A 24084-nucleotide genomic window follows, 5' to 3' on the forward strand; every position below is an offset into this window, starting at 1 on the left:
CAGTAGAGAGATCATTTAGTGAACTATTGTGCCACTGAGGATGCATTTTGACATATTCGGAATCCACCTCTAGTTGAACAAGACTGTGCGAACGCTCCCTTTCTCCAGGGACTCCAAGGAAAGAGCTTTTAGCATCATTCTTGGCAGAATCAGATGAGACGGACTCCATGGACGGACATTTGGTGATGATTGGCGCCGAGATCATATCAACGGATATTTTTTTCCTTTTTGGTACTTTCGGTATTACAAGCGTCGACTGGGTCAGTGGTTTAGCGGTGCCCACCTTTTCAGCATTGGTCAGTGCAGGGAGAGACGTTTTACGACTTTTCATAACTTTATTGAGCGCAGACTTTATTATCGACTTCCCATGTCCGCCAGAATTTTGATCGCCGTCTTGATTAAGGAGAGCACTTAACCTCTTTCCCTGCTGATAGAGAACGTGATCAGGGACAGTATCATATGCATCCAAGGAAGAGAATCTTACTGGTATCTTTGGAGGCTCCTCTTTCTTTTTCCTTAGCTCTATGCTATCACTAGAAGTCGCTGCTGTAGGCTCAGACTCTTTTATCGAAGGATACGCTGGGTAATCATAAACACTTGCATACTGAGGTGAGATCGGCTGGTTTTGGTTGACAGGAGGCTCAAGAGTGAACTCTGTTATTTCATCGATGACATCAGATGTTAGCAACTCCATGGATTTAGCTGATTTGAGTCTCGTTAAATTGCTAGCGTCTTCTCTGAAATCTTCCGATGGATTTTGCCTCGACATGATAGATGAAGTTGACTGCATTACAATATACTCATCTTGCTGAGGCTCTGCCTGCCGTCGAAGAGGAACAAAATGAGAGGAAGGGCTATCAAAGCCGGAATCTCTCATATTAGTCTTTGCTGCGGGAAAACTCTCAAGGCTATAATGCCTTGGAGACAATGGAGGCTGGGCTGTGGTTCTCATCATTTTTTTCTCGAGACTGTAATGACGAGATGAAATGACTTTCCCTTTCAAGGGCAGTGAAGGAGTACTGGCTGTATTGATGCTTGACAGTTGTGGCCCTACTTTTTTAGTATGACCAACTCTTTCAAGGGTTCTACTGGTGTTAGCTTCTTGATGGATTTGAGGGTCTGTCTGAGTCTCTTTGATATCTTCCAGTGACATGATGTACTCATCACCTTCTTCACAAAACCATGAGTCCAATTCTTCAAATATTCCACTGCTTTCCCTTGAGCTGTTGGAGTGTGAATCCCCACCTGATCCTACAAGAGAGAGAGAGAGAGAGAGAGAGAGAGAATGGGAATTAATAATTAACTAAATTAATGCATTTACTTGTTTCCAATTCAGAGCAGTTCTCATAAAATCCTCTGGAGTCCCTCACTGCTCTTGTCACTGATAATCGCGGTCTTCTCTTTTTCTTGGCAGTCCGAATAATTTCTTGATTTTCATAATTAGAATCATCCTTTCAATTAGTGTTGAAATCAATAACAGTGACATTAATAATACATACCTGTTGTATTTGTGAACCAATCTTCCATGCAGAAGAGAATGATGATGCCAGAGCTTTGTTAGAGAGACCTGCTGCTGGAGCTCCAGTTGTTAAAACTGAGCAGACAGGAAGTGTCTCAATCTTTCCTTTCTTCTTAGAGACTCCGGCACTGCTCACTGAACTTGCTAGTCCTTCAGTGACAAGGTTAGCATATAAGGGATTGTGCTGCCCTGTTGATAAAGGAGAGGAAAACAACAGTGAAAGTGCTAAAAGCTCCTACTTAGCACTATGCTGGGGTGGATTGTTTATGCAGAATAAGGAAACAAGCTCACATACATGTAGTTATTTGCATGTCTTCTTGCATGCATGCCGGCATTCTTGTAGTTACTTTGAGCATGTACCTTTTTTCCTTTGTGCCTTATGCTTGACCTCACTGACAGCACAGAGGTGTATTTTGACCAATTGGTCGGAATAAGAAGTATTCAGATCTTTAATGCATTCGTCTGTTGATGCAGTTCTTAAACCTGTGGGTGTGTGAACATTTATAATAATCATAGACACAGAAAGCAAATATTGTGCTATATGCATTAAGTTGTGCCCACTAAACAACTTTTGTTTACCTGATTTCTTGTACTCTAGTTTCAGGACGTATTCTTTCTCGTGTGCATCAAGAGTCGTGCTCAGAACATTTCTCAGTAGCTCACCACACGTTGTCTCGGGTTGAACTGTCACAACTTTGTAAGATCCATCACTATTAGATGCGAATAATAATAATAACAATCACAAGTAGATATAGTAAATCTATAGCTATTGAATCATGCAGACTTTAAACTGTAATAAAAGAGCCTTTACCTCGAGTATACTTTAATTGTGCTCATCCTATGCTGGCTCCAATAAGCTGATGTCAGTAGGAGATATATTGAAGAAAGTAATGACAGAGCTGCTATCTTGCAAGTTCTTTGTTCTGTTCACTGGAGGCTATTATTGCTTCCTGTATACTCCAGTATACTCTACTTATTATCACCAATTACTATTATTATTATTTAAAGTTAATAATGAATTTGAATAGCAATAATAATAATAATAATAACAATAATAATTATAATTATAATGAATTATTTATAATACAAGCATTAATGATAAAGAATAATCATATAATAGAAAAAATGGTGAGAAAAAATATTGTTTTCATAGATTTAAGTGCCTCATTTGTAACTTCTGATCAACTTGACAAACCCATTGTTTAAAGCACATAGACTCCATTTATCACAGGAAGGATTCCACACACACTATACAACATAAATCAATCATCAATGTGTGTGTGTGTGTGTGTGTGTGTGTGTGTGTGTGTGTGTGTGTGTGTGTGTGTGTGCAATATCAATAAAATATATTTTTTTGTATATTAATGTGGACTATACATTACAGATATAGGTTATGTTATGTGGAAAGTTTGAGCCAATTCTGAGCTCAAATTTTGGAGTTATGAATACTTTCTCAAAACTAGCAAATTTTGAAAAATACCCAAGGCTATTATAGCCCATGCTTTTTTCTGAAAAATGGCTCCAAAATCACCCCAAATTTTTATTACATTTTCTGATACATATTGATGTACTTATGCTATGTAGAAAGTTTGAGCTAATCCTGAGCTCAAATTTTGGAGTTATGCCCAAATTTTTATTATATTTTCTGATACATATTGATGTCCTTATGCTGTGTAGAAAGTTAGAGTTACTTACACTGGTCACTGCAGTAAGTGGAATGCATTCCGGCTGATAATAGTCAGTAGAATCCTGAAAGTAAACAGTAATATACAAACTAGTACATTAAATAACACTTGCTTTCAGTTTTAGATCGTTACTGAATACGATACGACAATTAGCTACAACATCACTCAACTCGTCGCCATAAGTTGGTGCTCTTCCCTCGTGCTGTAGCCTGGCAGTTAACATGCCCAGAGGAGGTATGTGTCTTCTTTTAGTTCTATAATTATAACAACTGGGCTTGGCCATGGCTTGGAAAACCTCACCGGAATAAGTACCCATAATAATCTTATCGCTGTCAGCTGAGTAACCAATAGCCTAACAGTAATAAGAGCATGTAGTCATGTACCATATTTCCTTAAATAAAAGCTCGGGCGTCTATTTCTTAAAATGGTATTTGGACCTCGAAAAAATTTTTAAATATAATAAAACTTGGGCCAACAGCGAGATTTGAACCAGTGACCTCACGCACTTGACTTCAGGAACCTAAGGAAGTACTGTACATGTATCTACAAGGTATCAATGTTATTTAAAGGCTAGAGTTGCGTATTTATAGTTCCATTTTATTGCTACCCAGGCGTTTATTTGTACCCGGCTTTTATTTAAGGATATACAGTATAGACGATGTACAGTAAAAGTACAATGTACATGTACTGTACATCTTGATTCACATAATGTATTGGGGGTACTACTTACTGAAATTGGTGATGAGGTTTTAGTGAATAGAAAAGCCGCTGCTCCTGGTTTTTGAGTGAAGGACAAAATATAGATAGAGCTGGTCCTAGAAGAGATAATGATTGAGTTACAGTCCATGACAGGTATGCTAAGGTACTTGGCTATGTCTTCTACAATATAAATCCCAGGCCAGGCTAGGGGCCAAACGGCTTTTGTAATAACACCACCTAAACAAAAAAATAATGATTGAGAAATATCAAATGAAAAATTTGCATAGAATAACTTTTAACATAGCAGTTTTGACATGTGCATGAGCTGTAATTAAATTTTGAGCAAAATTTTCATAACAATAATAATAAAACTATATACATATAATTAAATACCTCTGTCAGTTTTTTGTACAGGAGGTGCAGTAGGTTGCCTGAGGTCCCATACAAAACACCACTTGTCAGCTCCACCTACAAGTACATACACAATTTAAAAATATTTGTATAAGCAAAATTTTATACCAATAGACAGCAAAATTTTGCATCGTTAAAGCTTAAACTTAAAATACCTGAGAATAAGTAGTTGGTGTCTCTTGGACACCAGGCGAGACAGCGAACGGGGCCAGTGTGCCCCCTCAAATGAATAATGGGATACAACACAGGACCCCGCTCCACTGGGTCTGGAGATGAACATAAAAATCCAAGAATGGAATTCAAAGACCACACGCATATAGTGCCTATGTACATTGTAAATTATCGAGTATTATCTGATATAATTTCATTATAATACCGTTGCTGAAACCAGCTGCAATTCTATTGTGTTCCCCTCCAGGTATCCAATCAAGACAGAGGCACTGGCCATACTCAGTACTAGCCACTTGTGAAGAGCCAGGTCTTAAAATGGCCGACGGTCTCACGGAGAAAATACGAGAGGAACCAGAGAGAGAGAAAGAAGAGGAGAGAGAGGCAGGGTACGGGATACTATAGGATAATATTTTAAAAGTAAATAATAATAATATAATAATAATAATAATAATAACAACAACAACAATAACGATACCTCAATATTCTTGCTTGTCCATCACTACATGCAGCTGCCAGCAGTCCCAGTCTATCCAATGGACTCTATAGGGCACACACCCACACAAATAATTAATAATAACTATAATGTTTAGAACTAACAGAGTGATTCTCAGTGGGCGTGTCCTGCACACCAGAGGGACACCACTTCAGTCCACGAATGGCTCCCCAACTATGAGCCAAAGCATAACAATACTCTGATACTGGGGCACTGAAGGAGGGAGAGAGAGAGAGAGAGAGAGAGAAAGAGAGAGAGAGAGAGAGAGAGAGAGAGAGAGAGAGAGAGAGAAATAAAGAGGAAGATTTCCAGTGACAACACAAAACTACATGTAAGTTTAGCCAATTATGTACATTTACATGTACATGTACAGTGCATAAATGCATCAATTTTAAAGCATTATCTACACAAAAAGGTCAGATCACCCAATCAATTTATGCTTTATGTTGATTCTAAACCTTCTTCCCTAATGAAAGGGAAGGATTAGTGTATTAATGCTAACCTGTTGCCAGTGGCTGTTAGCACTCCAAAATCCCAAAGTTGTATTAGTCCATCAAGAGCTAACACCTCACTGGTAGCATGTACCTATTAAAGGAAATGGGTTTTTTTATTAATTTTTATTTATGATTAGAATTTGACATGTATTTTTAAAAATATGTCACACTCCAAGTCTTCAAGCCTTACAATAGTATAAGGCTTTTGGAACAACTTTAAAAATTCATAAAAAATCAATTTTTATCGGAATCAGCTTAAGCTTTCTACACAACATAAGAACATGTATACGTATCACAAAAATACAAAAATAGAGAATTTTCTCATAGTCATTTTTGATGGAATTTGCAAAGACTCTGTACTATGCTGATTCATCAAAAAAGTAATGGAAACAAGAACAAGTATGACTTAGGCACCTATACCAAAGTACAAGTACATGTACATGTGCATACGCCTACCTCATTATAAGTCCGATAAGTTGCCATAGCAACGTAACTGTGCTTGGAGTTTGGGTTTGAGTTTGGTGCCCAGTCCATAGACCACACAGGACCCCCCACAAATATTAAGTGGTCACTGGACCCCTTGAATAAAGATAAGGAGCCATTTTCTTTTTTGTGTGTATACGTCATTGAGTTTTGATTTAGTGGCAGATATGGGATACAATCACTAAAAAAATAAATAAATAAATAAATAAATAAATAAATAATAATAATAATAATAAGAATAATAATCATTTGCTTGCTTTTACCGATCACTTAGTAAATTGAAATTCTCACTATGCGGCCTCCAATTGGGAAACAATGAATTGTGATGAGTCGTGTTTCTATTTTTACTGAAAAATAAAAGAAATAAAATTATGTGATGTGAAAGTTGCAGTAAAATTTTCTAAAATAACATACCATACAAGATAATTTATTGGTGAAAGTAATATTTGGCAAATTTGACTTTGGAAAGTTAATGGTGGATTTAATATTGGCAATTTCTTTATAGAACCACCAATCCCCAATATTAATTCCTCCCCAATAAATCATTTTGTACGGTAAATGTATAACAACAAAAGAGAGAGAGAGGGGGGAAAAAGTGGATCCACTCACACAGAAGATACTGTGTTTCTGTAACTGAAGGTCGGTGGTATGTTATAAGTGACGTTACCTCCTCCTATACTTCTATCACGACTCTTTAACTTTCTCTTCTTTGACTTATGATGATCATCATCATCATCTTCAACTTCCATCTCCTCCTAGAGTGATTCACAGAGATACATGTACATGTACATGTAAATAATGTACTGCTATTGCTATTATGAAAATACATGTACATGTATTTTAGTATCTTAAAGTGACTTTTAATTGCAGGTACCAAATTTTGAAATTTTAGCATGTAGTAGATTTTGCTGATATTAAAAATTGCGATTAAGTAATTATTCCCACTAGTTATATGGCGGAATTAATAATTGCATGTACATGTATTAATGATTGTGATTTTCAACCCAAGCACAAAATTTACAATTAATAGTACCCATATGTGTATTTAATAGCAAGGTGAACTACACTTGCATGTACTGTACATTTAGTGTAAGACTAAGTAATGACAATAGGAGTCCACCCAGTGGTTATGATTGTGAGTGCATCTCTACCTCTTCTTCTCCTTCTGCTTCTCCTTCATCATCATTGTATTCATCTTCACTGGTTGATAGGTTAGTAGGAGCAACATATTCAAAATCACTAGGATCCTCCACCTAAGGGAGAGAGTGAGAGATACTTCAATCCTTACATTGTATATGCTATATATTTTGCGGGGGATTAAATTTGCAATTTTTGTGTTATGAAAAATTCGTAAAATTAGAAGTCAGAAGATTGTCAGGAAACACATAATGATATAAAATATGCATCAAAAAATACATAAAAATTGGGAGTAATTTTGGAGCCATTTTTTTAGAAGCGCTATAGTCCATAGTTTTTTTTGAAAAAATTTTAATCGGAATCAGCTCAAACTTTCTACATGTACATAACATAAGGACATCAATATGTATCAAAATGTGTAATAAAAAATTTTGGGTGATTTCGAAGCCATTTTTCAAATAAAACAGCCCATGGTTTTCCATGTTTTTTTTCAAAAACTTGTTACTTTGTAAAAATGGCTATAGCTTGAAAAATTTTTGTCGGAATCAGCACACACTTTCCATATAGCATAAGGACATCAATATGAAAGCATGAATTATACTAGTTGATGGTACATGTACATGTACTTTGTCAATTACCGATTTCTGGTGTTTCTTCTCCAAGTGGTTCACTATTGTATGCTTGCTTTTCAAAATAGCCTTGCAATAAGGACAGGAATAAAACTTCTTCATCTACAAATTCAGCACATTCTCACAATTATTAACAATAACTTAATTATTATCAATTACCATGTGCCCGTTTTCCATGTGATACTTGAAACCCAGGAACGACTTGTACTCTTGGCCACACCCCTGACAAATATAAAAATAATTAATATTAATAAAACATTAAAGGCAATTATGAGCATACATGTACATGTACATGTATGTGCATTACCTTTGGGCACAATATGACGCCTTTTTCTTTTAAAACTTTCCTAGCATTAGTGAACAAGCTTTCTTCCAGCACATCAAGATCCTGTGTCTCCTCCTCCCCACCAGTAGAAGACTGGAGGAGAGGAGCTAGAGGCGGTTCTTCCACTGGCTTGGAGAGTTGCTCCTGTAACTTGTTGACTGCTTGAAGAGCAGCAGCTCTTGGAGTCATGGACAGATCAAGAGCAGGTGGAGGAGCAGAGACTGGGGCTGGTTCTCTTTCCTAATAACAATAATCATAAACATGTATAACAGTATATTATTCATGATGCTAAAGGCAGATTTACAAGCTAGTCCTGATACTAATTATGTTGACACTGCAGTTAAATTTGGTTCAACTCTAATGTAAAGGAGGGTTTACAATATTACAATAGGCTTGACGCTGGAATAGAAATTAGTTAAAAGCATGCGTCAAAAGTCAAATCGCCCACACTTTTGATTACAAATTGATGGTACATTGGGCTAATGTCATATTGTTAAACCCAACTTAATACAATATACTTTTATTAAAAACTAGAAAAAGAGAGTGTTAGAACAGGAGGCTCACTGGTGTTGCATGGACGGTCTTCACGTGATACTCAAGACCGGCTTTGGTGGTATAGGTTTTGCCGCATTTCGGACAAGAAATAATTTCAATGTCCTACAAAATGGACAATTAGGGTACAAAAATAAAACTTCAAAACAGCAACAAAATTTAATTACTTTTCCACATCTCTCGTAATGATATTTCATACTTGCAACACTTTTTGCTTTAAAGGTCTGACACTTTTCGCAAGAGAAATACTTATACTTCTTTATAGCTTTTCTCCACAATGGAGCCCTCTCTGCTACTGTAGCCTCGGGCTGGAAAAGAAAGAGGACAATTAAGAGAGAGAGATTTGAGTATACTCATATTGTATAGCGGGAAATTTTGGAGGGAGTAAAATTCGGCGAATTGCTAAACTTTGGGTGACTGGCAGATCCTAATCTGGTAAATTAGTGGCAACATGCGATTGTGGGCATAATTGCTGAAATGGCGAATTTTTATCTTGGCAAATGGCTAAAACGCCAATTCGCCAAATTTAATTCCCTCCAAAATTTCCTGCTATATAGTACTTACAGAAACTTCAAGGTGAGTAGTGTTGATGTGAGTTTGTAGTTTTGATCTTGATGATAAGAGAAGGGAGCATTTTGGACAACTAAATGAGTTCTTTTTTCCAGCTGGTGACCCTCTTTCATCATCCTCCTCCTCCTCCTCCTCTTCATTCAACTCTTCTTTGTCTGTTTTTCTTTTCTTTGTCTTCCCTTTCTCCTTCCCTTTCCCTCTCTTTCTCTTTTGAACGTTTGAAGGATTTTTGTTTGGTGATAAATTAGGAGTGGTGGTGGTGGGCGTGGCTAAGTCCTTTCGAACCTTTTCAAATTCTTTATCCAAATCTTCTCTTGTCCTCTTTTTTCCTTTTCCTTTAGAAACTGGTCCATCTAATTGAGTGATATTTCCCCCCTTAGGGGGGCCAAGGGTTCTTGGAAGAGTCTGAATAATGGGACGTGGATTAGTGATGACACTTACTCTCTGAGGGGGATCCCTGCTGACCCCCGAGGACTGCAATAATACCAGACCCCCTCCTAGGGATGGAGAGTGATAGTTACTAGAGGACACTAGCTGAACTGGGACTAAAGAAGGAGGCAAGGACTGTACAGGGACCTGGTAATATTGAACGTAGTCACCAGACCCCCTCACACCCTGAGGAGACACCAGTCTGACCTGGTTAACTGGTTTGGGTCTTTGAACAGGAACCGGACTGACTAGTTTAGCCGGTTTTCCTCCCCCGGATAAAATGAGAGGCTTATGAACACTAGGACGAGCCATACTCCCACTAGCAGCCCCAGAAGGCTGTCCAACCAGTTTCAATTCCTGCCTGACTGGTTTCGGAGCCGGCCTAATCAACTTAGGCGTGCCAGCATGACTGACGAGTTTGACAGATTGCGACTCAACACTAGACGGTTTAGCTGGCAGTATGATCCCCGGGGGTGGGGGAAGCTGACTAGCTGATATTCTCTTATAATTGAGCGTTACACAAGATGGTGTCACTACACTACTCACTCCCCCTCCTCCTATTATTGTCTTTCCTTTTCCTCTGGTACTCATTACTCCAGTGTTGCTGATTGGAGTGAATTTATTCTCAGTCTCAACTTCAATTCTTTTTCCTCTTCCCCTCCCCCTCCCTCTCCCCCTAACCACCGGAGGCCCAGGTGGTAAACTGTGGGGTATGCCCCCTAATCCCTCGTCTTTCACAAGCTTGGATCCTCGGCCACGCCCTCTGCCTCGACCACGCCCCCTACCCCTAGGTACATAACCACTTCCTCTATAATCCTCGTCTGAAGAGTTCTCGTCCGAGAGAGAACTGGAATAATCGCTTTTGTAGCCTTTCTGTTCCCGCCCGGTAACCCCGCCCCCTCCCAAGCCACTCGACTCCGCCTTTTCTTGATAAAACTCGTCTCTGTCTTCGTCCATTTCCTCATCATAATCATCGTCATCGTCCGATTGGTCGCTGCTAGAGTACCACTCGTGCCATTCAGTTAGGGTCTCCAGGGGGTACTCTACTGTTAAGGACCCGTACTTTATATCATCAGTCGGGATGCTATCACTTATATTGAATTGGGTGGGAGGGACTTTTCTTTTAGTGGGCGGTGGGTGGAGCTTCGGAGGGTTAGGAATAGAACCGGTCCAAGCAGTTGAAGGCATCTAATAAAATAAATAATAAAATTATAAATAAATAAATAACAATAATGGTTTACCTCTGAAAGCGATGCTGCAATTAATTCATTAATTACTGAAGAGCCAATGTATTGTGGAGAGAGAGGTTTACGTAATCTAATAATTTTAAAAAATTAATAATAATGATAATAATAATTGAATGATAATAAATAATTGAATACTAATACATAATAAAAAAAGTCAATAAAAATGAAAAATGATATCATAACAATACATGGAGTAAGGCTGGGTTAATTACACAGCAATGCAAAGCTCATTGTTTTTAAAACAATACACTTTGAACAGAGTATAGAGTTTTATCAAGATTTTATCACATTTTGATTCCTTGAGTGTAAACAGAAGCATAAAACAGGCACAAAATCACCTCATTTTCTTTGCTGTGTAAACGTAACCTAAATGATAAGAATTGCTATACATACTTTCTCTTTCTTATTAATGGTTTCCTAGACTCAAAGGAAGAAGGCTGACGAGGTGCTGCTGCAGGTGGTGCTACGTTAGAAGTTGCTGTAGATTTCTTCCTTCCTCTCTTGCTCTTTGGCTTAGGGCCAGAAGCTGATCCTCCATTGCTATCGCTCTCCTCTGTCAGGGATGGGAGCTCAAAGGTCTTTTGATTAATAAGATCATCATTAATCTAAATATAATAACAATAAAAATATACATGTAAATAAATATAATAATTTATAAATATAATAATAATAATGATATAATAATAAAAATAAATATAATAATAATAATAATGTCATCATCATGTGACAGATACATGTACATGTACTCTCTTCATTAACTCTCCCCCCTCTCTTTCTTTCTCTCCCTCTCTCTCTTTCTCTCCCTCCCCCCACTCTCTCTCTCCCTCCTCCCTCTCTCTCCCCTCCCCTCTCTCTCTCTACTTTATGTGCATTCTTCAAGTGCCAGACTAGTCCAGAGCGACAATGAAACTCTCTCTTGCAAATTGAGCAATGAAACTCAGGCAGCTTCTCCTAAATAGAAAAAGATATATACATACATAAAGAGAAAAATAAATTAGAGTCGTGTACTTTTTGACAGCGCGTATAATGATACTTCATTCCATTGACAGTGCTGCACTGGTACTGACACCCACCAGGAGCATTAGGACACGTTACGTATTGATTAGCTTTTAACTCGTCGCGCCATATTGGTAAAAAAGAACGATACTCATCCTAAAATAGAGAGTGAGAAAGAGAGAGAGGAAGGGAGGGAGAGAGTGAGAGTAAAGTCAATTTTAAAAAGCTTACCGAAAATTCAATCGAAGGTATTGTAATCGTGATGGGCGGAGTCTCTTTAGAAGCCACACCTTCTTCTGTATTACTGTTCCTTCTATACTTTGGCTTACGGCCTCGTTTCTTCTTTACGGGCGGAGCCGAAGATGAAGGCAGAGCTGAAGATGAGGGCAGGGCTAATGATGTGGGCGGAGCTGGTAAAGTGGGAGGGGCATCGAGAGCCGAGAGATCCGATGACGATGAAGTTGGTGTGACTGATTGCTCGGGCAGAACGAGACGATCCTCTAGAGGCGTTGAAGAGAAATGATTGTAACTCGACTGATGATAGTTGAGACCAGTTCTACTCTCATACTCTCTACCACAGACACTGCACTTGAATACAGGGCAGGCCTAGAGGAAGAGAAAGGAGGAAGAAAGAGAGAAAGATGAAAGATTAACTTATCTAGTTGATGCAAAGAATGAAAAACAAACAAAAACAAAATAAAATATAAAACCAAGAGAGAGAGAGGGAGAGAAAGAGGAGGAGGAGGAGAGAGAGAGGGAGAGAGAGAGAGAGAGAGAGGGGGGGGGGAGAGAGAGAGGGGGGGAGAGAGATAGAGAAGAAGAAGAGGAGAATAGCTCACTCCAGCACAGCGAGGATAATGATACTGCATGCCACCAATACTGCTACACTTGTATTCACATTTCTATTGAGGAAGGAAAAGAAAGAGATATACTCCATTAAATGTATTACACATACACACAATTGTATACATTCATCGATGATTAATGTTAATTTATTATCAATTAACACAAGCTAACTTCATAATTTGGACATTTTAGCAAGATCTTCTTAGTCTTCTTCAAAAACGTTTTCCACTGCGCAGTGAGTTCTCTTAAATGCTTCTGCAGTATACAAAGTTATACAGAAATATACAGAAATGAAAAGGCATCATAGTACAATAATATACAAAAATATACAAATTTACAATGTCCTGGATGGGTGCCAAATAAAGTCATTAGCTATTATACAACAAAATATCACACTATGCAAAAAGCTACAAACAACATACATGTAGTACATGTACAATAATTAGTACAAGCATTTATTAGTTTTTAGCATGAACTTTGGGTTGATTGATCAATTATTATTACGAAATAGTCACTTTTATAGTGAAATGACTTTTAGGAATTGAAGCATGCAGAATGCCAGGTTATCTCTTGTTCGTAGATAATTGGGTGAAGCAAACTGGAAATAATGGTTACACTGTACATAGGACTATCAGAATATAAGAATAAACTAGATCAAGTGACTGAATCCATTGGTACATGGACCAGTGTAGTTTTTCATAATACATGTACATGTCAATATCAAGGAAGAATAATGTACATATATGCATAGAAAAGTACTGTTGGTATTCTATACATTATCATTATTATATTATGATTATTATTGTTATTATTATGCCAAGAGTACTTTTGTTATTATTATTATTATAAGTGGAATGTGCTGACTCGAATGTTTCATGAATAAAGATGAATTACATGTACATTTACATGTACATACATGTATGGATGGACAGTTTTAGTAAATTCTTCAATAAAACTAACTGGAGCTCTTGCTAGAGAGTGAGTAGAACTTAAAATGATTTTTAATCAGTAATTAGTCACTAATTATGTGGGTGTGGTACAACGGATTAATTGATTATATGTATTATGTAAAATAGAACATGATCCACTAAAATACAAAAGAAGTTCGATACCTTAAACTCTTTTGAGTAGTCACAATTTGCACTATCGTCGCTCGCCATGAATTACCTAACGAAAGAGAAAACAAAAAATAATAATCAACTTCAAATGGCTGAGTGAGCCTTTGTTGGTCTAAAATAAAAATTATAATCCTAAAAAGTATCTTTTAATGCAAGGAGTACATTATTTCTACTGATATCATCAGTAAAACAAAGGGCTCTGATGAAGCCTGAAGGATTTCGAACTAAATCTACGAGAGACATCTATGAAAGGGGGTCATTGACAAGTCATGGCCTAGGGGGGAAGTGAAGAAAATAGGGCGTTAAAACCTTCGTGGAGGAGAAACGAGAGGATTGATGGCCTTCATGCACTGCTCATAGCCTGGAGGGGAGCCGGGGGAATAGACTGAGGGAGATTTCGCAGGTGATGAGGGGAAGGAAAAGGAAAAATAAGTGCCGGTAAAAACTCACTTTTTCTTCCAATCAATGGAAATCAATCAATGAATATCTACATACTCGTGAATATCATTAGCGGTACGGATAATATGCGGAGTAAAATACGGAATTGGAAATTTTGTCTGAGCATGCGCACAAGTTTGGCGCGAGATTCAAAAAGTTAAAAAATATTGGCGGAAATATACTGGTCCGTATACTAAAAAATAGGCGTGGCTGCCCAGTCAGCAATTGCTGAGTTTGTAATTTGCAATGGAGGTTTCGGAGATCTCTTTCTTGAGAAATAAGGTGGTGGAGGTAAGAAAAAGAGAAGGAGAGACAAGGAAACCTTTCCCTTTTTCTAGCCGGAGGTTTTTGTAATCGAGGGAAAGAGTTTTCTAGAGAAAATGAGACACACGAGCTGTTTCGATCTAGTGAGACGGATCAAAGCATTCATCAACGCCTTTACTGAGATGGAGGGAAAGCACAATCCGGACCAGTTCTCTTCCAAGCTTCAAGGATTCTTAGATGTAAGGAAAGGATTTGAATTTGAGGGTGTGACACTAGTTTATTACAAACAGAGGGTGTGGCTAAGATTAATTTCAATTAATATGTCAAAGGAATTATTTTTTAATTATTAATTCTATAGGAAATTAATTTGGTGATTCAGGATCACTCCCAATGGAGGGACGAGGATGAGGTTGGGATTAAAAAAGCTATGGAGGCACTGGAAAGGTAATTGATATTATTATTTCATGGATATTATTATTCTGTTTTTTGTTGTTTAATTTTAAATTTTAAAGGTATCTCTTGACAAGGCTGTATAGCACTGCGTTTTACCTTCCAACATCTACTGACGCTGAAGATGTAAGTATATACATGTATATGTGTATTGTACATGTACATACATGTATACCGTATGGCACTTTACTTTGGCTTAAGGGTAAGAAGCACTTCTATAGTTTAGCTACTGCAATTTGTGATCAAAATCCCCAATTATTAAAACCATCAATCATTAATAGACATAATATGCATGATATAATATACATGTACACAGCATTTATAAATTAAAAGTGACAAATGCAATTTGTATTTCTAAAATAAAGTGTCCCCAAATTAAAGTGCTACACTGTATATGCAACTATGAGTGTGCATGTACATGTACATTTATATGTTATATTATGTGTACATGTACTTATACATGTATATTTTAGGATGAGAGTTTTTATTATCGTGTCAGATTACTTCAATTTCTGCAACCCGACCACTTAGACCTTCCTAAAAGGTAATAAATAAATAAATAACAAAAAAAAAATAATAATAATAAATAATTAAATAATAGAGTATAATAATAAATAATAATAAATAATAGAGTATGATAATAAATAATAATAAATAATAGAGTGTAATAATAAATAATAAATAATAATAGAGTATAATAATAAATAATAATAAATAATAATAAAGAACAGAGTATAATTCTGATGCAATGTTGATATACTCGTGTCACTCATGCCTCTATCTGATGAGTCAGCAAACATCCACTCATGATGTATACACACACACACTACACACACTTGCTCTATAGCTACTTGTGTTGGCTGTTGTGCTGGTGACGTGGAGTATTGCTTCATATGTTAGTCATAACTTCTATTTATAAATATAAACATGAGCTAATATTACATTTGCTTCGTTGTTTACTCCAGACTAGGAGCATGCAGCCGTTTAAAAATATTAGTGTAATGTTATGGCAATCATTATGTCAATTAAATGCTCATAACTTTAGAATTTTATGTCGGAATCAGCTCAAACTTTGTACACAGCATAAGGACATCAATGTTTATCAGAAAGTGTAATAAAAATTTGGGGTGATTTTGGAGCCAATTTTTGGAAAAAACCATGGGCTATAGTCCATGCCTTTTTTCAAGATTTTCTATTTTTTAAAAAGTGCTCATAGCTCCAGAATTTGAACTCGGAATTGGCTCAAGCTTCCTACACAGCATAAGAACATCAATGTGTATCAGAAAATGTAATAAAAAGTTTTTCCCCTTCATCGCATTTTTTTACCATTTTTTGACATGGCAGTCTTGAATATACATTTGAATACACACCATAGCAATAAAAGAACCATCTTTAAAATTAAATAAGAGCTAGAGTACATGTACATGTACATGTATAGTTATTTTTGGTTAGATGTCGTGTCGCTGTTTGGTTTGACCAGTTGATATTGTATGGGGAAAGAGGGAGGGGTAGAGTTCAGAGAACTTTTAACTGAAAATGTTATCACAATTCCCATTGTTATTGTTAGCCTTTTAAAGTCTCCTCCTCTAGTTTTCATTTTCTATTCCTCATTAATACAATAATAACAATAACAATAATAATAATAACAACCTGACTTGGTGGATTCAATTTTTATCTTACAAATCATATACGTGTATGCATGTATAAATGTTTGACTGTGTGGCTGATTTTAATTAAAGCTTCCTAAATCATGTTGTTTGAGTTTTTGCCAGTTTTCCTAAAAATTTTGTTGACTTAATCGAATAATTTTGATTATCTTTGATTCACCGTTTGTCATTTTATGTAGCTCATTCACCCCACGCATTGCAAGCTCTAGCACTGATCCATAATTACATGTATTTATCATTTAAATTCATTATTAAATAGAATGGAAGGGAGGGTATGGTGATATGTTAATGAGAGGAGGTAGAGAATGGAGGACTGGCTGTAAATATTTATCTGTATCATGAGTTGTGGTTTTGTCTATATAAAGGAATGTATGTCAACTTGGTCTGGCTTCAGTTTTGAAACAAACACTTTGTTTGTGGTCAAGACTCAAGAGAGAGGGAAGAGAGAGAGAGGGAGAGAAGGAGGGAGAGAGAAAGAGAGAGAGAAAGAGAGAGGGAGAGAGAAAGAGAGAGGGAGAGAAGGAGGGAGAGAGAAAGAGAGAGGGAGAGAAGGAGGGAGAGATAGAGAGAGGAGGAGGGAGGGAGGGAGGGAGAGAGAGAGAAGGAGGGAGGGAGGGAGAGAAAGAAAGATGGAGAGATAGAGTCAGAACAGATTTACATTGAGTAGCGCTTTACTCCTAGTAGTGATTCATATCAACTAGTTAGCAGTAAGAATTATTATTAAAATAAAATTTAATAGTAATTGTAGTATTTGTAATAATTACATGTCTGCATGTACATTTATTCCATAAATTATGATTAATTAATTTTTCATAATTGTTTACTGCCTCTTTAATTAGTGATTATCAAATTGAATTTGAAAATAAGCTCTCACATTTCCTGTTTATGTCTAAACCCTCTCATCCCTCTCTCTCTCCTAATCTGTTATGACTTAAATACAATGGATCCTTTTATAAATATCACAATAGCGTCTAGAACAACACACACACACACTCCACCAACCATTTTAGAACTAAGTACTAGGCAAACACAAACAAAATACACTTACTTCAGCTTTGTGATGATGATTCTTTGCTTATTTTTGGAAACGGGGAAACAGTAATTGGAATTTACATATACAATTGTAGCTGTAATTTAACATGTACATTACTGCATGTACATGATGTACATTGTATCCTGTTTTTTGTTTATGTCCACGTTCTTATTTTCATTTTCTTTATTAGGAAATATAATCAGATCGCTTTTGAGATGGCTGCACAAGGTACAGTGTAATAGAGAGAGAGAGGGAGGGAGTGAGAGAGAGGGAGGGAGAGAGGGAGGGAGGAGGGGGAGAGGGAGAAAGGGAGAGAGATGATTATCTTTTTTTCATTTTTCATTCCAGAGTTTAGCAGGCTTGAGGAAGATTTGTTAAAATCCCCAAGAGAGAAGCTGGCATGCATCATTAATGCAGTCAAGATCGTCATCAGTATCCTCAATGCTTGTGTAACTAAATATAGTAACGGAGGTCCTACCCTTGTTACTAAACATAGCAACTGTTTGTTATTAATTATAGTTACCATTAGAGATGACATCATCTCCTATCAACCTTATGTTTATGTTATAGGCAAACAACTACCACCTTGTTGTTGTGATTGTCATGACACAAATATTTATTTATATTATAGCAGAGTGTATATGATGGCCCCATGTGTATTGACTTTATATGGTGACCTCTTGGTGGCATGATAGAGCATGATGGAGCAGTTCATAAGGTCATGAGATCACATGATTATTTTTACTCACTGGTTGTGTTGTTGTTATCAATATATTAGCAGCTAGTGTATTATTATTATTATTATTTATGTTATAATGTACAGTGTAAGTATGAGTTTTTATATTGGGGCATTCAGTATGTAATACAGTGCACAATACTTGTGTATGTGTGTGTGTATTCATTTCAGTTTGTTTGTTTTTCTTATCGTGTTTCCTCCTTAACAGTATCACTCTATTTCGTTTTGTTTTTGTATTTTTCTCCTCTTTTTTTGTAATTTTAAGATTTGTTGAAATATTCCACAAGTGATGGTGGAACAGGTGAGCCTATTAATTACATGTAATCAATGTAATTTATTTATTTATTTATTTATTATTTTTATTGTGCAGGAGCTGATGATTTCCTTCCTTATATCATTTACCTAATTCTCCTTACATCCCCAAAGCACATCCATTCAAACCTAAGGTAAGAACAGAGAGAGAGAGAGAGAACAGTCCATACATGTAGTATGTGATTTCCTATACAACTGAGATACTACAGACTATAGTTGCCACTAGCTGATACTAATTTCATGTGATGATTATTTCTATTACAAATGAGCCATTATGCTACACACAATGAGTCCTATTGTTTATTCAATTATGATAGTTTGTGTGTGTTTGTACATGTACATCAGTGATTGGTTCTTATTTGTTAATAAAGCCATCATTGTGGCTACTGTCTGACACTGCTGGTTGTCAATGACACTTACTAATTGCTACAATAATAGGCTCCATTTAGCCTGTCTGCATATGAGAGACTCTAAAAGTAAACTAATTCCTGTATTGAGAGGAATAGAGGGAGAGAGAGAGAGAGAAAGAGAGAGGGGGGAGGGAGGAGGAGAAATCAACCCAATTGTTTCATAAATTGGAGGCTTCGGAGTGAAAGTACATGTAATTATCAGTTTGTTCATACTTGGAGAAAGTTTACATTCTTTTCTCCTCTCGCCCTTATTACATGCAATGTAACTCGACTCCATTAGATTATAGGAGTTGCTTCATAGCTTTAGGTGGGGCTATTGTGACTATAGCTTATTGTGACTATAGCTTATTGTGCAATAAGTACAACTTCATTTTCCCTCTCACAACTTGTGGGGTTAGAGGTGTGATTTGAGGTGTGATTTAATATCACAACTTGTGGGGTTAGAGGTGTGATTTGAGGTGTGATTTATGGCCAGACCCAATTAAGCTTGTGGTTGTGGTTCCTGACCAGGACTCACCTAACTGTTTCTACAGGTATATTAGAAGATTTAGAAGGCCAACCTCAATGACCAGTGAAGAAGCTTATTACCTGACACAAGTGGTAAGTCAAAATATACATATGCTCTCTCTCTATCTCCTCTCCTCCTTCTCTCCCCCTTTTCTCATACTACATGTACATGTACATGTATCCCATATTGCGGCATGCACATGCAGACCAGCTGCACTATGTACATGTATTTTGGGGGTGTGTGTGTGTGGCTGTGGCCCACCCACCTGTCTTTATTATATTGTGTATATGTGTGTGTGGTACAAGCTCATTCATTGTATTAATGAGTCTATTCATGGGTCCCTATGAGTGTGTATTATTATGTGTTGGGAGAGTTTGATAGCAAATGTAACCCGATACATGATTGGCCTGGTGTCAGTCTCTCTCATGTGACATACCCTCTCATCATTCATTGCTAGCTAATAGGTTCATGTACATGTACATCCAGACTCCAGACCTCTTCAGTTCCAGCTGCATGTACTTACTACATGCATTTAATTAATTATTTTAATTGTATTATCATACTAATATTTATATGTTTATTTGTACAGTGAAGCCATTTTGCTGTTATCATAGAGTTTAACCACAAACCAAGAGAAACCCTAAACCATTACATCTCCTTCTTTCTTTCCTCTCCCTCTCTCCTTGTTTTCATCCCTTGTTTCTCTCACAGGAAAGTGGTGTAATGTTTATAAGCACGCTGGACCATACCTCTCTCTCTATCACTGAGGAGGAATTCAAAAGGTACATAGCCATTGAATGTTAGGCACATGCTTAGCACATGTTTAGTACATCCTTTCCTTGAAGACCCACTGGCCACTAGTGGATGTGTACTACAGTATAGTATTATGTAGTACATAATCTTAATAGTACTCTAGTTCTGTATTTCTAATTGAGCTGTAGTTTGTATATGTACATTGTTATGATGTTATTATGTACATTATTATTGTATACTGGAGCAGTTCCTTCATTTACATGTAATAAGTTATACCTACTGGTATGTATATTTAGCAGTACATCAGCAATGTGATTGTGTGTGTGTTTTTATGTGTGAGCTTGCCTTATATATACTAGCTGAACATTCTTGGTATGTGTGTGGTCATATATAATATGTACTACATGTACTTTATTGGTGCTTGCATTCTTCTTATAGCCAGGATTCTGGCTACTCCCTCATTTGTGCATGTAGTGTATTGGGCTAATGATAACTGTCTTTGGTCATTTATAAACCATATGCAATTTGCCAGTCTTTTATAATAACTGAGATATAATGGACTATATATCAACCTCACATGTCATATACAAAATACTCCCTAAATACCCTCTACTACTTTCTTTTGACTTTACTCATTCTTCTCTCTATCCCTCCTCTCCCTCTCTCTTCCTCACAGAGGGATGTCAGAGGCTGAAGACAAGATTAAGAATGGTAGAGATGTTCCTCGCCGGTTCTCAAAGGAGCAGGGAGGCTGGGAGAGGCTACTCGTTGACCTGGCAGCCACAAACCCTTCCTTTAAAGGTATCAGAAATGCATTGAGTACTAAACCTTAATATCACATACTCTTGGAAATGCATAGACAATTTTGTGTGCACATAAGCTCAATGCTCACTGACAAAATTTTAATCAAAATGATACATGTAATTAATGATTATGATCAAGTTACATTTTGAAATTTCAGAAAGGGATGAGGTCCTTAGCCCTCTGCAAGAGGAAGAGAAGGAACTAGATGAGAGTAAAGGTCCTCGCTTGCCGACCATCAACGACTCCATTGGGTTCCCACAGTCTGAGAACTTTGAGGATGAGGAGGAGAGAGAAGGAGAGGAGGAGGAGGAGGAGGAGGAGGTAAAGGAAATGGTGGATACAGCAACTTCAGATAAGATGGAGGGAAGCTCCATCTCTCGTGGGCAACTACTAATGGCCACCATTAGTGACTGCTTACTGCCCAAACTGCTACAAAAGAAGTAATAGAAGAAATAATTAATAATCAAATACATGTGTACATGTACATGTACATGTTTTTCTCATGTATCATACAAATTACATATCCATGTACATGTACATGTATATTTTATTTATCTATCCTCTCCTTCTTTCTCTTTGCTACAGATTTGAGGACATGACTGTGAGTGAGCTGAAAGAGCTTCATAATTGTAAGTCCCATGGTGATTGGTGATACACAAAAGATTAGTGGGCCCCATGTATGAGTAATCATACAGTAATTGTCCATGTATTATTGTTAATAATGTTAATCCATCCATGCTTATCTAAACACATGGTCATGATTATTGCTAATTTAGGAAGTAAGTTGGGACAGCACTCTCTGTTAGTTTGATACATTTGAGTAAACTAGGACTGATTGCTCTCCCTCTCATTTTTATCATTCTCTCTCTCTAATGACAATGTAAATGTACATGTACATGTAGTACATGCAAGTATGTGTAAACAGTGTACATGTACATGTACACAGTTATGTATACACAGCTGCTCCTCTGTATATTAGTGTTGTTGAACCTAGAGCTATGTTTGTTTATCCTAGTGCATTATACTTTCCATTTCTCCATCATCTCTTCTCTCTCACTCTCTTTCTTATGTCCATTTAATACTAAGCTACTTTTCTCCTCTTGTAAAAGCCTAGCTTCTCATATATCTCTTATACCCACATGTGACATCTCTGCCTTCCATTGTTTCTTGTGTACTAGTAATTGTTTGTCATTGAGCTTGGTCCAGTAGCCCATGTATCATAAATTTGCACCATGCAAGCTCTGAAAGGTTCTCCGCTATTTCTTCCTTATAAGGTTTAAGGGGAATGTTATCAAGCTGGTTTATACATTAACAGTCCTTTGGTCGGGTTTAGCAGATTCTGGTGATAAGTCTTTTAAGCGACACAGACTTGTGTCTCTCTACCTTCCTCACTCTCTCCCTCCCTCCCTCCCTCTCTCCCTCCCTCTCTCTTTCCCTCCCTCTCTCCCTCCCTCCCTCCCTCCCTCTCTCTCTCTAGTTCATGACCAGCTGGTTCCTTCTCTTTTATTTCTGTCTATTGTTAGTCACCCTGTTACATTACAATGACATGTAGCCTGCACCTGTGTCTCTGGTCCATGGTTGATACATTTCCCTCCATTTTATTGTTTTGCTTGTCTTGTGTCCAGTTGCTGTGTGACTCCAGTGATTTTTTGTTATTTATATACTCACTGGCAAGTATTAATTTTAGTTTTTTCTAATTGTGTCACAGGTTATAAGACATTAGGGAGTAGATTAGAGGGGTTGAAAGAAGAGAGACCGTCTTAATTTATAAACAAAACTAAATACGGTAACCTTTTATCTCTTATTATTATTATTATTATTATTATTTTTATTTTTATGAAATATATCCCAGCTTATAATTATTTATATTTGTACCTATCAATAATAATTATTAAATTATTATTAATTTCTCTCACTGCGTCTTGTCTGTGTCTCTGTGGTATAGAGCATTATCTTGTAATGGTCACTGATTTTTGACCTAATATGGTATCCATTAATGACATATCACACAGGAAGAAACAAGAGTGCAAACTACAAGAAAGCTATGCAAGGAATGTGGTACAATCTTTATACCAAACCTCACATGAATGAGAAGAATTGTGTATGTTACAACTGTGGATCTACAGCATACCTGTGGTCATTGATTTTCTATAAGGTCATATTTTTGTGGATTTGGTACAATTAAGTGCTCCATTACAGTGAGGAGAGGGGTAAGATTTTGGGAAAGGAAAGCTCAGTGGGGAAAGGGGTTGTATATATAGAGAGAAAGTAATATCAGTTTCCAGGAATCGTAATGTTTATTATTTTAACTGTATTATATCTCCAACCATGCATATCCTGGATTGTGGATATTCATTATCATCAGGGCACAATGCAAAAGTCCTGACTGAGCAAACACAGTTGTTATATTTTAATTCATTAGCACTGCACCTTCTCTCTTCCTTTCAACCTTCTTTCGTCCTCCTTCCTCTTCCTTTTGCTGAGATATATTAGCGAGAGCTAATAAATATTTTTTTTGTTGGTCCGTTAATACGTGCACAAACAGTCAACATGTTTTGTATAGTCTTAGATATTGGCAGCTAGCAACAATATTGCGTCATAATATTTATCGCTGGCCTATCGGCTCTCTATTTAATCCAGGCCTTGAGGCTTTATTTGATGGTGTGAGCCATTATGTGACATTTCTCTAAAGACTAATCATTTACTTCCTTTCCTGAAAATATTCATAGCTTGAGCTCCAGCAAATTATTTTAATTATATTCTGTGGTTTGCTATTGATACCGCAGTTTCGTGCTCGGGCGGGATTTCCAAGTGATTTGCGAGGGCTTGATACTCTGTCAGTGTTTCTCATCTCTATTCAGTTTCAGTCTGCAAGTGCAAAATACCCTCTGTTCTATTTGGTAGT

At 36.9% G+C, this 24084-nt stretch overlaps 2 protein-coding genes across 3 annotated transcripts; one reads left to right on the plus strand and one right to left on the minus strand.

Moving 5' to 3' along the window:
* Positions 1-2616: 2616 nt before the first annotated feature.
* Positions 2617-14293, minus strand: LOC109584991 (uncharacterized). Of its 2 annotated transcripts, none has more exons than XM_020000902.1 (30): positions 14255-14293; positions 13799-13853; positions 12858-12941; positions 12680-12742; positions 12072-12446; positions 11853-11996; positions 11706-11795; positions 11238-11449; positions 10839-10914; positions 9163-10785; positions 8766-8906; positions 8611-8703; positions 8029-8286; positions 7881-7943; positions 7731-7823; positions 7107-7208; positions 6565-6710; positions 6219-6302; positions 5929-6136; positions 5481-5563; positions 5083-5191; positions 4961-5025; positions 4691-4881; positions 4470-4637; positions 4297-4371; positions 4071-4140; positions 3935-4019; positions 3317-3556; positions 3215-3268; positions 2617-2767 (listed from the first exon to the last, which is right to left on the minus strand). In XM_020000902.1, exons 2-30 carry the CDS (start codon positions 13844-13846, stop codon positions 2684-2686), a joined length of 5127 nt encoding a protein of 1708 aa, XP_019856461.1. In that variant the 5' UTR covers positions 13847-13853; positions 14255-14293; the 3' UTR covers positions 2617-2683. The 2 variants fall into 2 exon arrangements, with proteins under 2 accessions (XP_019856461.1, XP_019856460.1); XM_020000901.1 differs by lacking the exon at positions 14255-14293 and adding an exon at positions 14114-14237.
* A 142-nt stretch (positions 14294-14435) lies between these two features.
* On the plus strand, positions 14436-24045 carry LOC105314011 (vacuolar protein sorting-associated protein 9A-like). The gene is made up of 15 exons (XM_020000891.1): positions 14436-14533; positions 14581-14745; positions 14865-14950; positions 15019-15082; positions 15430-15500; positions 17847-17884; positions 18005-18088; positions 18658-18693; positions 18763-18838; positions 19648-19714; positions 20334-20404; positions 21052-21176; positions 21337-21619; positions 21765-21808; positions 22888-24045. The coding sequence occupies exons 1-15, from the start codon at positions 14489-14491 to the stop codon at positions 22941-22943; spliced, it is 1311 nt and encodes a 436-aa protein (XP_019856450.1). The 5' UTR covers positions 14436-14488; the 3' UTR covers positions 22944-24045.
* The last annotated feature ends 39 nt before the right edge of the window (positions 24046-24084 follow it).

The sequence above is a fragment of the Amphimedon queenslandica genome, unplaced genomic scaffold, assembly GCF_000090795.2.
Source record: "Amphimedon queenslandica unplaced genomic scaffold, v1.1 AMPQUscaffold_13140, whole genome shotgun sequence".
Classification (NCBI taxonomy): domain Eukaryota; kingdom Metazoa; phylum Porifera; class Demospongiae; order Haplosclerida; family Niphatidae; genus Amphimedon; species Amphimedon queenslandica.